Source organism: Melitaea cinxia, chromosome 22 (assembly GCF_905220565.1).
Source record: "Melitaea cinxia chromosome 22, ilMelCinx1.1, whole genome shotgun sequence".
Lineage (NCBI taxonomy): Eukaryota > Metazoa > Arthropoda > Insecta > Lepidoptera > Nymphalidae > Melitaea > Melitaea cinxia.
Window position 1 is genome coordinate 13,319,237 of NC_059415.1, and position 13,764 is coordinate 13,333,000.

At 40.2% G+C, this 13,764-nt stretch overlaps 1 protein-coding gene across 1 annotated transcript; it reads left to right on the forward strand.

Moving 5' to 3' along the window:
• Positions 1 to 1,822: 1,822 nt before the first annotated feature.
• On the forward strand, positions 1,823 to 4,782 carry LOC123664666. The gene is made up of 2 exons (XM_045599181.1): positions 1,823 to 1,882; positions 2,393 to 4,782. The coding sequence occupies exon 2, from the start codon at positions 2,397 to 2,399 to the stop codon at positions 4,695 to 4,697; it is 2,301 nt and encodes a 766-aa protein (XP_045455137.1). The 5' UTR covers positions 1,823 to 1,882; positions 2,393 to 2,396; the 3' UTR covers positions 4,698 to 4,782.
• Positions 4,783 to 13,764: the final 8,982 nt, after the last annotated feature.

The window sequence follows — 13,764 nt, forward strand, 5'->3', positions numbered from 1 at the left end:
CACACACAAATCTGTACTATTTAATTACATTTCATTAACGTAAATAATGCTTAATAAATGGAGGGCTGTGATTTTGTGATCTATTTAGATGTTTGTGTTATTTAACATGATTAGTATAAGTAATTTACATTTCATTAACGTAAACAATGCTTAATAAATGGAGGGATGTGATTTTGTGATCTAAATAACATGATTAGTATAAATAATTGTTTTTTATTTACCTTAAAGTTACCGTTAACCTTTCTTCGGCTGTAATGGTGCAACGATAATTTGTAGTCTTTTTTGTTATATGTACTCTTAACAAATCTGTCAATTTCAAAAATTGCCAATATTCCATACGATAATACTCATAAAATTTTAGGCTATCTCTCTTCAATTCCTCGAAAATGGTGTGAAACTCCCCATGGATTAGTCTGTTTTTCCAAATATGTTTTACCCATATTTGTTTCCGCTTGCGCTTACGTTTCCTATGTTCTATTTCAAGTAATCTTGCTAACAAATATATTTCTTCGTCGGAGCTATCTAAATCCATGTTTCGAAAAGCACACGTTAACACACCGAAAACAAAACTTAGACTGCGCGGAATACTGGCACTGCCTTTGTAGTGTATCCACCCGACTCCGAGCGCATCCGACCGGCTCCGAGCACATCTAACCGCACCCGCTTTCAGATCTCTTCCCAGCCGGTCGATGTGAAATAGTTGGCGGCTCCGCTCCGGCCAATTCCAAGCGTATACGACCCGGTCTGTGTGAAAAGAAAAAAGCAGGCCGATGCTCTCCGAGCCGGTCTGTGTGAACGGGGCCTTAGTCTTAATAAGTCTGTGCATCCCTGCTCTAAGCTCTGTTATCTCGCCAACGATCTTTCGGCTGTGTGAGCGTACGGCTGTTTGCAAGGCTGTTTTTGACGGATGGGCGCAGCCGTATTTGCACTATCGATATATTTTTGTCTCGGTAAAGCTTGAGATTAGGAAAAACCGAATTTCGGGATTGTGGGGGAAAGGGTGGGAAGGGTGGGGAACGCTACTCCCGGTACCACTGTCACACTTCGAAACCCCATGGTTATGGAGATATCAATGGTTAAAGTTTTGAGCTTGTTTTGCAGCTTTCACACGTTATTTTCACCTAACCTTGGATATCTCCATAACCATGGGGTTTCGAAGTGTGGCAGTGTTACCTTGTATAGCTTACCCTACACCCTCCGCCCTCCACCCCCAAAAACTCCATAATTCGGTTTTACTTAGTCTAAAGCTTAGCCTTTGTCTCGTAAATATTGGCTATTTCTTTGTGATAACAATAATGTTATTAGCATTTTTGAATACAAAGTTGTATTATGAATGACTTGAGTGTATTTGCTTAAAAATAATAGTAAATTGCCGACAAACAGGTAAAAATTATTCTAGTAAATGTGGTATTTGCATATTAAAATGACAATAAAATCGACGTCAAATCTAAAATAGAGTTGAGTAAACAAAAACATCAAAACATGTAAAACACATTAAACTTAGTCATAAGAAATAAAATAAAATAAAATAAAATGGAATGTTAGAAAGTCAAGTGCACACTTCTATACACTTTAAATTGGATTTGGGGTAGATTCGAGCGACCCACGAAAACCACTTAATATATCGCTCATCCAGAACGACATCGTCACAATTGCAAAAATCTCTAAAATGACTTTTTCATTCCAAACGATCTCATTTCGTACATACTTTCTAGTGTAATATTGTCAGAATTATTGTTTCAATAGTTTTTGATAGATGTCGCTAATGTCGTTAGTGAATCGGCTCTTTTGAGTGCGATCCCGTAGCAAAATTGACGCATTTGACAGTCGCGCGGAGAGCCCCGCAGTGTTTAGACGTGTTGGAGTCTACAACGACGCAATCGTAAGTTATGACAATCACTTCATTTATTTTTAGTGCAACATTGACACAATTGACGTCAATTGAATTGTGTCTTTGTCGGTTCTATAGAATGTTCGCAGCTTGACTTAATTGCAAAATTTCGTTTTATTTTGAATTTATTATTGCAAACTTTGTTATGTTTTTCATTAGTAACCACATCTTTCTTAAAAAAACTCATTTTTGATACGTCTTAATTTGGCAATTCCTTTTCTAAGTGTAAATTTTTCTATAAAGGTAACGTAAATTTTAGTTAAATACAACAAAATTATTAACACCTAATTTAATTTTTTTTTTTTAAAGAAAAAACACAAATAAATCAATACGGACGCATGCGCTGAAATAGAAAAATTCATATAACTTTATTATTTAACTATTTATAAAATGAATTCTTTGTAAAAGTAACTTGATTAACAAAACTTTAGAATAACTGCTTATTTTTTTTTAATTAAATTCTTTATTTTTAATTTACTTATATAATGTATATTGTTTCAGGAAAATGCCCAAGTCAAATAGAATCCAGCAAATCGTCAAATTAGGTCAAGAAGGCCGAGTACCCTTACCATTTTCAAATAATGAAGGTATTGTGCAAACAGTTACAAATAGTAATGTTATGAAGCCTATAACAGACCAACTGACCAAAGAAGACAACTCAACCCTTAAACGTAAACGTTCTTCATCATTGTCTTCTACTGGAAATGATTCGTCATCTACAACATCAAGTGACAGTACCCATAAGTCGTCGATAAAAAAATCATTACCTATCTCTGTTGATGCATTAAGACATGTTCAGAACAGCGATTACACTGCCTTAGGCATGATGTCTGTTGGAAATGACCGTGATAACGCAAGCTCACCTTCTTTGCTTGGTGTCACTCATGAACTCTTTGTGGATAAAGAAAACCATCCTCCTCTTTCTGACAACGAACATATATCTGGTGTCGACTTTTCACCTGATAATAGTGATGATGAATACCAGCCACCTCGACCGCGTTCTGTATCTCTCAGTTCAACTTCTGACAGACCATCTTCTACCTCGAGTTCAGAAAGACCAAAAAAGGGGAAGAAGCGTAATAGAAATCCACAGAAGTGGAAAAAAAATGTATTAAAAAGGATAAAAAACTCAGGGAAGGAGTATATTTCGCGATCAGGAAAAAAAGTCGATGCAAAGGTAATGAAACCTCCATGTAATTGTAGATTGCAATGTCGTACGAAATTTAGTGATGAGATGAGAAAAGAAATATTTGAAAGTTACTGGAATTTGGCGTCACTTCAACGGCAAAGAGATTTTTTGTGGTCATGTGTACAACTTTCAAATATTTCATGCCGTCGCGTTAAGAATGTTGAAAAGCCCAGAAAACCTAATTGTTCATTTTCATTTCTCAAAAATGGTCAAAGCATAAAAATTTGTAAAAGGTTCTTAGTGAATACTTTAGATATAAGTGAAAGGACTCTTCGAACAGTTATTGAGGCATTACAGTCTAGTTCCAGCATGGCACCAGTAGACAATAGAGGTAAACATAAGAATCGTAAAACAACTGACCCAGAAATTTTGCTATCTATTGAAAATCATATTAATTCAATTCCGCGAATTGAATCTCATTATTTAAGAGCAAATACCTCTAGAGAATTCATAGATGGAGGTTTAACGATCGCTGAAATGCATCGCAATTACGTAGAACAGCGTGTTCAGCTAAATAAAGAAGCTGCTAGTTACGATACTTACGCGTACGTTTTTAACACAAAATTTAATATTTCTTTCTTCGTGCCAAAAAAGGATCAGTGCGATCTCTGTATGTCCTTTCAAAATGCTGTTGGTGAAGAAAAAGACAAACTACTTCCAGAATATAATTCTCATCAAAAAGAAAAACAACTAAGTCGCGAAGAAAAGTCAAAGGATATAAAGATCTGCAAAGAACCTGACAGTAACACTTTAGTTGCTATATATGACTTGCAAGCAGTAATGCCGGTGCCATTAGGAGAATCATCTGCATTTTTTTACAAATCAAAATTAAATTGTTTGAACTTCACTGTGACGGATGTGAAGAGTAAAAGTACTGATTGTTATTTTTGGCACGAAGGACTCGGTAACCGCGGCGCAGTAGAAATTGGGACTTGTATTTTTAAATTTTTAGAAAAGATCGCTCTGGAAAGTCCTAGCATGGATATTGTGTTTTATTCGGACAACTGCTGCGGCCAACAAAAGAACCGTTTCATATTTAGCATGTATGCATATGCAGTAAAAACGTTGCCAATAAAATCAATAACCCACAAATTCTTAGTCCGGGGACATACTCAAAACGAAGGGGATAATGCACATTCTATCATAGAAAGGGCTATAAAAAGTGCAAAAAAATCTGGTCCAATTTACGTACCCGATCAATACGTACAAATAATTAGAAATGCTAGAAAAAAGGGAAATCCTTACCTCGTTCACGAAATGGATTACACGGACTTTTACGACTGGAAAGCATTAACTGATGATTTAGGTGTAAATTTTAATAAAAACCTGGATGGCGATATCATCAAACTGTCAGAAATCCGAGTCATTAAATTTGAGAAAGGATCTAATGTTTATATATACAAAACATCTTACGACAAAGAAGCACAATGGTCCCAATGCGATATTCATTCATCTAAAAGACGCAACCAAAGACACCCATCCAGCAATATTACTCTGAAAAAAGCGTATAATGCTCGCATTTGTATTTCCGAACGCAAAAAAGAAGATTTGAGGCATTTGATTAACACTAATATAATACCTAAATACTATGAGGCATTTTATCAATCTATTTTTTAATACAGCTACAGATTCCAAATCTTTTAAACTCCTAAAAATAATAAAACAATATTTTAGACTGTAACGCCATCAAATATGCGCAAAGAGAAAAGATTATTTATATATACACTCAGCGGCACGGAATCTTGGCCAAACTTATAACATGCGATAACAAATTTTTAAGTGTGTCTAACTTTGTTCTTATTATATAAGTGGGTAGAAATAATGTTTACGTTATTTCTAAGAGGGTAATTAACTGAATTGAAGTGCATATTGGTTTGGGTTCCGAAGTTTAGTTGAATCGTGTCATTTATCCGACGAACTCTACGTTTTGAATTGTGTTCTGGAATTTGCAAGTGTTAAGTTGTCGAAGTTCTTTGGTTTTATTGTGATAAATAAACATCTAAAGGCGCCTAAGAATCCATAAAAATGCCTTTGTCACCAAGTCAGATAGCACAAGCAGTGGCATTAGTCGAACAAGGGATGACCCATCGTGAAGTGGCTACTATCCTTAACGTACCGCGTTCTTCGATGCAATATGCACTAAAACGGTACCAAGAGACTGGCCTCTGCACACGCAGACCAGGTAGTGGTGGTGTACGTTGCACGTCAGCTCATGACGATCGCTTTATCGTGTTAGAGATTTTAAGAAATCGCTTCCTTACTGCTGTCGAGATCCAACAGCGGCTTCAAATCTCCAGGAATGTAAATGTCAGTGAGCGTACGGTGAGAAGACGTATGGAGGAAGTTAATTTAAGGGCAAGAAGACCAGCCCGTGGCCCACAGCTTCTCCCACAGCATAGAGCAGCTCGAATTCAATTTGCCCGCGAACATGCTAACTGGTCTCATGAACAATGGGCAAGGGTTTTGTTTACGGACGAGTGCAGGATCGCTTTAAATGCACCTGATGGTCGACAACGTGTGTGGAGAAGGAAAGGTGAACGATATCTGGCGATTACTACCACTCCAACAGTGAGTTTTGGTGGAGGCTCTATAATGGTATGGGGTGGCGTTAGTTCTGATGCACGTACAGAATTGGTCATCGTCAGTAACGCTCTAACTGCAACACGATACGTCGAGGATATCCTCCAAGAACATGTTTTACCCTTTGGAGGGTTTATTGGATATGACCAATTCATTTTAATGCATGATAATGCACGTCCCCACGTCGCTCATATCGTAAATGAGTACCTTCAAGAGGTTGGTATTCAAAAATTGCAGTGGCCAGCTCGCAGTCCCGACTTAAACCCAATAGAGCATATTTGGGATAAGCTAAAAAGAACAATTAAAACAGCATTGAACCCACCACAAACTCTTAGCCAGCTTCAAGATGCTGCATTGATTGCCTGGCGCGACTTGTCGCAAGCGGACATCAAAAATGTCATCCAAAGCATGCCAGACCGAATGCAGGCGGTCATAAGGGCTAGAGGAGGAAACACTCGATATTAAAAAGCTCACCAAAGATCAAACAGTTCAAACAGTTTTTAATTACTAGTGCTCAAAACTGCAGTGTTTAATTTTGTGTAAATGTGATTTTGCGTTTAAACTTCATTATAAACTTAAAAAAAACATTATTTATGTTTAAAAATGATTAAAGACGTTAATTGGATGAACAACGATCAAAATTGGCTAAAATTTGCAGTGTAAATTGAAAAAAATTACAGTTATCACAAATTTTATACTTGGCCAAGTTTCCGTGCCGGTGAGTGTATATTTATATACTATTTAAACTGTTACTGTTTTTATGAATAAGGAGGTTTAAGTTATTTTGCTATAATTTAAAATATTTTATTTTTCTTTTTAATGTTTATTTCATTTAAGGTAAAATTGTTTAGACTGTTTTAAAGAAATTACAATACTATTAATATTGTACGTAATTTTGATCTCTTACTTAATTTTGTTAATTTTAGAAAAGAAAAATATACTAACAAAAAAAGATTTATCTGACACTCCAAAAAAAAAACTGTTATGCTATTCTATCTATTCTATCTCCTATATGGTTCTGAAGAGTGTAATTTCGTTCATTTGATAGGTATTATTAGACTGTACCTTTTTTATCTCTGTACTTAATTTTGTTAAGTTTAAATAAATATTTTTGTGATTGTAAAAAATAAAGATTTACGTGAAACTTTTTAATAACTGACTTGTAAGCAAGTGTTGTATTAATAATATTTAACTATTATATTGTATTCTTTTGAAGAGGAAAGTTTAATTTCATTGATAAGTAATTTTGTTTGATCTCTTAATTTTGTTAAGTTTATAAATAAAATTTTTATGGTAAAAAGAAAAGATTTAATAAAAGTTTTTACAAGAAATTGTGTAATAAATAATTCTGATAGCAAGCATATTATGCTTGTGTTCTAATATTGCTTGAATACAATAATTTGTATTAAATTTTGATGTTTTATTATCGATTATTCCCTATTTATTTCTTCATTGACATTGTCATAATTACATACTTAAGTTTTTTTTTTCAACAAAATGTCATAAGTGTAGGTCGTGCTTCTTTTATTCAGTATTTAATGTGTTTTTTCAAATTTATATAATAAATAAATATGTATAAACTTACCTTATTAACTAACCTGGACAAGTATGTAAAACATAATTCGATAATATGAAGAACTTCCCTAAATTTTTAGTCCCAAACTTTCAAATACTAATACTGTAAAGTTACAAAAATGTAATTATGACACTGTCGTTCTGGATGAGCGATATTTTGTGAAACTTGTGAACACGTAAAATGTGTTCAGTCAATCAGTATTGCCTAAACAAAACGTTATACTGTTGTGCCAACTTGTTGTGCATCGAAAAATAAACAAAAAATCTGAATTGAAAAGTAAGTATTATTATTAGTGTATGTATGTATGTATGTATATGTTTAATTATTTGAACATTTATAATAAATTTGTTGTAACTTGTACACCTATGCTGACGCTAGACCATTTCCTTTGCCCTAAGGTTGCCTGGAAGAGATCGCTTTTTAGCGATAAGGCCGCCCTTTGTACCTAATGAATATATTGTCAATATTTTTTAATTCTTTGATATGTATCATTTCTGTTTTTGGTGTACAATAAAGTGTATTATTATTATTACTTTACTATCACATATTATGTTTCTCGTACGACGTATCAGTATTATTATGTAAGTTGGTTTACAAACTAAACACTTACTTGCAGTGGCTCGTAACGCTGGATCGTCCTCAGTACAATTGGAGAAATTGATTGAATTCATGGAAGTGAGATCAGACCTTGCCACTGGACATGCCCGTACAGCTAATGTTAGGAGCCGTATGCAAAATGGCTGGACCGAAATAGCTACGGTGTTAAACAGTGTTGGCAACGGGTGTATAAAAGAGTGGAAGCAGTGAGCTAAGGTATGTAATTAATTAATAATAGTGTTAGTACAATAATATACATGGGCATTTTCGTCCAAATGTCTACCATCCCACTCATAGGATGTCCTATGCATACAAGTTGCAAATAACTAACATTTTGATGATCTAGAAGTGTCGAGTTATTAATAAATAGTTCCAAATACGACTGGTTTTCTTTTATCACTTTAATTGTTGAGAAATTAAAAAAAAAGGTAATAAAATTAAAGCCAGAAATACGGCATTTTACGTTTTGTAGTACTGTCCCCTTTTAGAATATATATCTACACTCGCGAGCAAAGAAATCGCACACCCCTACATTTTCATTTTGACCGCAAGTATTTTTTTTTTAAATTTAATGTTGTTTGCAAATACAACTTGAATTAAATTGAAGTTCGCATTGTTAGCTTTCTAAAATTATGTGTAGCTTTGACCTTCGAAATCATTACAATAGCAACAAAACAATAGAATTACCCAAATTCACTCGTTCGGGTAGTTCGGTTTGTAAGACTTTGATCAGGTATAAAAAGGTATAAAAGGTTAAGGGATGATTGAAATGACATCAGGAGTGCGGCGCCGTCTTCGGTCGCGGATGGTTGCATCCATGGACGGAAGTCCAAAAACCCAAAAAGGCCCTTCTCAGGGCCACACGCATCAGTCGGCAGGGACCCAGCCGGTCCGCCGACGCATCCTTCGGCAAACATCACCTCAACGCCGAACTCTGTCATCACGAAGGTACCCGGACCGATCAGCGCTACTCCGGGAGCCTGCACACGAGGGAAGACCGAGCAACACGCAAGTGTGTCTGGCGCAACAGCATCGGTTTCAACAATCACCGCGCGCAACACCGCCATTCCACGTGCCATCGCCACTTCAGTAGCGCTGCGCAGCACGCCGACGCCCCACAGGTCGGGAGCTCAACTCAACTCAAGCAACCTCGCCGGATCGAAAGGACGCTCCGCCTCTATGGAAGTCCTTCAAAGAACCGGATCGGCGACAGATCTCCAGAAGCTGTCCCCTGAAGCCAGACTCAAGACCAACCTGAAGATCGCAGACCGCCTTGAGAAAAGCGGTCTTATGTCAGAAGACTGCATCAGGGTGCTCAAGCAGCACCTGAGCAATCAACAGGAAGCTATCCAGAATGACGCCAGTCCCCAGGAGGCGAGTCAAGCCTGCACCAACCCCAGGAGGAGGCAACTCTCGGCGGCAAGCGACGACAGCTCTTCTGAAGAAGCGAAGCGTCACTGCCCCGACGCAGCCCCCACAGAATCACCGCAGGAAGAAGATCAGCAACAGATGCAGGTCGATACGTCACCGCTGTTGTTTGCTGAGGCACTTCGTGCTCCCCCATCCCGAGCACCGACACCGCAAGCGCAGGCAAATGCGTCGAGCGCGCCGGATGCCCGAAGCTCCGGTTCGGGGAACAGCCAACCGGCGAGGAAGACCACAAACTTCCCGCCTCTGGTGGTGGAGTTCTTCCCGAACTGGACCCAGCACATCAGGCGCCTCCGCGATAAGTTCGGACACACGCCAAACGCTCGCCCTTACGGGAAGGGAGTACGGTTCACCCCGAAAACCGAGGCTGAATATAGAACAACACAGCGCTTCCTCAGCGAGCTGGAATCAACAGAGAAAATCTCTTGGTTTTCATACTCGCTCCCAGCCGATAAGAGCTTGAAGGTCGCCATACGAGGTCTGCCGGTGTCCACAGCAGCCGAGGATATCGAAGAAGAGGAGCTCCGTAGCCTGGGATACACTCCGGAGTACGTGCGTCCTATAAACGCCAGGAAAGGAAGGCCAGGCTGCATTTTCCTGGCTATCCTCAAAAGGACGCCCAACGTGACGCCGGGAATATACGGCATCACGGAACTTCTCTGCATACCCGGTGTGAAGATCGAGGCCTGGCGAGGGAAGAAGGGCCCAGCACAGTGCCACAGATGCCAGCAGTTCCGGCACTCGAGCCACGGCTGCCACAGAAAGTTAGCCTGCGTCAGGTGCGGGGAGGAACACACGGCCAAGGACTGCCCTAGGCCGGTCGAAGAGCCTCCCACGTGCGCCAACTGCGGCGGCGCGCACCCGGCCAACAACACTTCTTGCCCCATTTTCAAGAGAGAAGCCAGGAACAAGAGAGCTGGCACTGTGGCCTGCACTCCTACCCTCAGTAAGGAAGCCAAGACAACCTCGAAGACGGCCGAAGCAATGAACCGTACCACAGTTCCAGCCGAGGCAACAGCGACAACGCTGATGGCTCCTGCGAATAACCCCGTCGACAGGCAGTCGAAGGCGCCTGTCTCAAAAAAGAAGAGGAAGAAGAGTCGAGGAAAAGGGAGGAAGGCGGAAGCACCTCCAACCCCTCAAGCGAACACCGCCGAGGTCGCAGCCCCAACTCTGCCTACAACCACCCCTGGAGGGAAACAGGCGAAGAAGGAGAAACGACCGAGCAAAGAGTCGCCAGCTTCATCGTCCATATTAGAGGTGTCCATTAAGATCCTCACGAATGTCCTGGTCGCATTACAAGCGGACAACGACCCCACTGACGCTATCGTCAGGGGCATCACCGAGCTGCTGCGTCTTAAACAATGTTGAGGATCCTCTTCTGGAATGCTCAGGGGCTCAAGCACAAGAGCCCCTTTCTCAAGCACCTCCTACGCGAGCAAAACATCGACGTGGCGCTGATTTGCGAGACGTTCCTGGGACCCGGTGATCGTGCCAACTTTCCTGGGTACTTCATCTACCGCCAGGACGAAGCCTGCCCTAACAGGCCTTACCGAGGACTGGCTGTCGTCGTGAGAAGAAGAGTCGTCCACAATCCGCTACCCAGGCTGCAGTTAAACTCATTCCAGGCCCTAGGCATCGAGGTCCACAACATCAACGGGCCTCTCAACATCTACGCAGTCTATCGCCCGCCCGGCACAAGCCTCAATGTGGCAGAGGTTCAACAACTCTTGAACTCGCCACACCCGAGCCTCGCGGCGGGCGACTGGAACTGCAAGCACGTTGCCTGGAACTCGAACCTCATCTGCGCGAACGGCAGGCGACTATTCGACGACGGCGAGGTCAACGGGTACGAGATCTCGGGGCCTGAGCTGCCCACGCTCTACCCGCAGCAACATCACGCAGGCACCGGACGTCATAGATCTCATGGTTCACCGTGGACTTCCTTGTCAGCCCACGCTAGAGGTGGTCCAGGATGAACTAACGTCGGATCATTTGCTGGTCCTGGCGGTGCTGGGTCACCAGCTTACAAGCAAGTCGCCGCCTCAACTCCGTAGGCACATCTGCTGGAAGGCCTTCCAGGAAGCGCTCGAGCCCCTGCAGTCAACCAGGCGAATACAGACGGCCAACGATGTCAACGAATTCGCCAACGAACTGACATCACGCATTCAGGAAGCTTTGAACGCTGCGACAACAACCACAACTTCAAGCACCCGCTCGTCCCAGCTATCACCGCTACCCCAGCACATACGTCACCTGATTCAGGAGAAGAGGCGACTCAGAAGAAGGTGGCAGGGCAACAGGGAGTCTAACCTACAGACTCAGCTCAACAGGCTTGCCCGGAGAGTTAAGTGTTGGAGTCCCACGCCACGGAGTGCTGGGAGGAACGTTTGGAGGATGTCTCGGATGATAGGACATCAATCTTCAAGATGTGCAGACAGCTGACCAACTCCGCGACTCCAGTCCGACCTCGCGAAACACCTGAAACTGCAGTTCCAGCCGAACCCGGACTCAGCTCCAGACCACACGGCGGAGGTCGAGAAACACCTGGTCGAATTCTTCGCAACTCCGATAGCTCCAGACGAAGATCCCTTCATCATCTCACCGGGCATGGTGCAACGAGCCATATCCAAGACCAAGCCGAGAAAGGCACCGGGGGCGGATAACATTGACAACGGGACCCTGCGACACCTACCGCGGAGCACGGTAGCGGCAGTGGCGCGCCTGTTCAATGGGATTCTGCGAACGGGACAATTCCCTGACGCCTGGAAGATAGGACTCGTGACCATGCTGCCTAAGCCCGGGAAGAACATCTTGAAACCTGAGAGCTATCGCCCTATCACTATATAATATAAATCATAAAATTAAAACACAATTAAATTGAACATTAAAATTTATCACAAAATATTAAAAAAATTATAAGGAATTCAAAGGACATTAATTAATAATCACAATATCACTTTACAAAGCAACATTCATTCATACACATAATAGATAATAACAATAAAAATCATCATCATACTTAATCATATAGCAAAAATGAACCACGATACCAAACATCATAATCAAGAAACATTACAATTATAAAAATTTAGCAAATTGCGCTTAAATTTAAAAAGATTTTCTGAAAAAATATCGATGTCCGCTTTTATGTTTTTTTGTTGATCATTAGGAGTTGATGCACAAAAACCATTTCTCTGAATCGATTTATAAACGGCGATGTAACTCAACATTAACCTATTAATCGGAGAATAGCGGCGCTGACGTAGGCGTGTAGGTTTTTCATGAAAGGTGTAAAAGCTGACGGTCTTATAGTTCTCGTTTGAGCGCGAATATTTATTTGAGCCAGTAAATTTGGACAGTCAATTTGTACCACATAACAGTCATTTATACCACAGGTGTTCAAACTTCATCACAAAAAATTCAAAAAAATTTCAAAATAATCCTGGATTTTAAAAGACATACGGATTCCGACATTTGCTTCGATTTTAGAACGCTTGTGGGTCTTTGTGCTATCTTTTTAGTGTTATAATTATTAATTAAATTTCCTTTTCCTTTTTCGACGATATTATTTTCCGAGTTTTCGTAAATGTCGTTGTCGATAATCAAACTTAAGATTGCAGTAATTACAAGTTTTATTATAATTTTTATTTACAGTAAACACTCTAAGAGATGAAGAAATCACATCATTCCTAAAAGATTCAGATTGCGAACTCGACCCCTTTGGGGTTGATGTCACGAACAGTGATTTTATTTTAGAGCACAAAAATAACACCAATAATTTATCTTCATCAGAATCATTTTCTGACCGCGAATGAGACCAGTCAGTGACTATAACAACAAGCCGTAGTTTAGAAACAAGAGCACATGAACCATGTTTTTCTCGTGGAGCACGTTTGAATTAAAATGGTAAATCCCACGAAACTGAGCGTTGTGAAAAAGAATGGGAAGAAAACACAGTCTTCGAAACACCCAACGTGGCGCTAAATCAGCCTTCGTACTTGCCAATCGACCGAACCTCTTTCAGTCTAATTGACTATTTAAGGCAATACATTGACGACGCTGTCATTGCGAATATAGTCGAAAAATCTAACTGGGGCCACTTCTTCCTTTACACCGAAGGGTTAAATCTAACTGTTGAAGAATGTATATCATTCGCTCTGCCCAGCATTCTACTGACCTGAACTAAGACGAGCGTTCTGATCTTTTTCGACAAAGGATTAAATGGTTAATTAAATGGTTAGTGTGACAAAGAGGCACAATTTCTTTGTATCGGCTCCAGTTTATTGTCATAGAGTTGTGATGGACCTTTTGTTTTCTAAAAAAGATAAATCGTTACATGAACAAAGACACTTTTTTACAAAGGATTTAAATGGTTAGTGTTAAAAAATGTCTGTCCATTTCATAAATCCTCAAGAACAGAACAGTTTTAGCATTCCAACTTACATAAACTAGCCGTTATTTTTTATTGATTAAATTGTAAAAAAAAATTTGTAGTTCCAT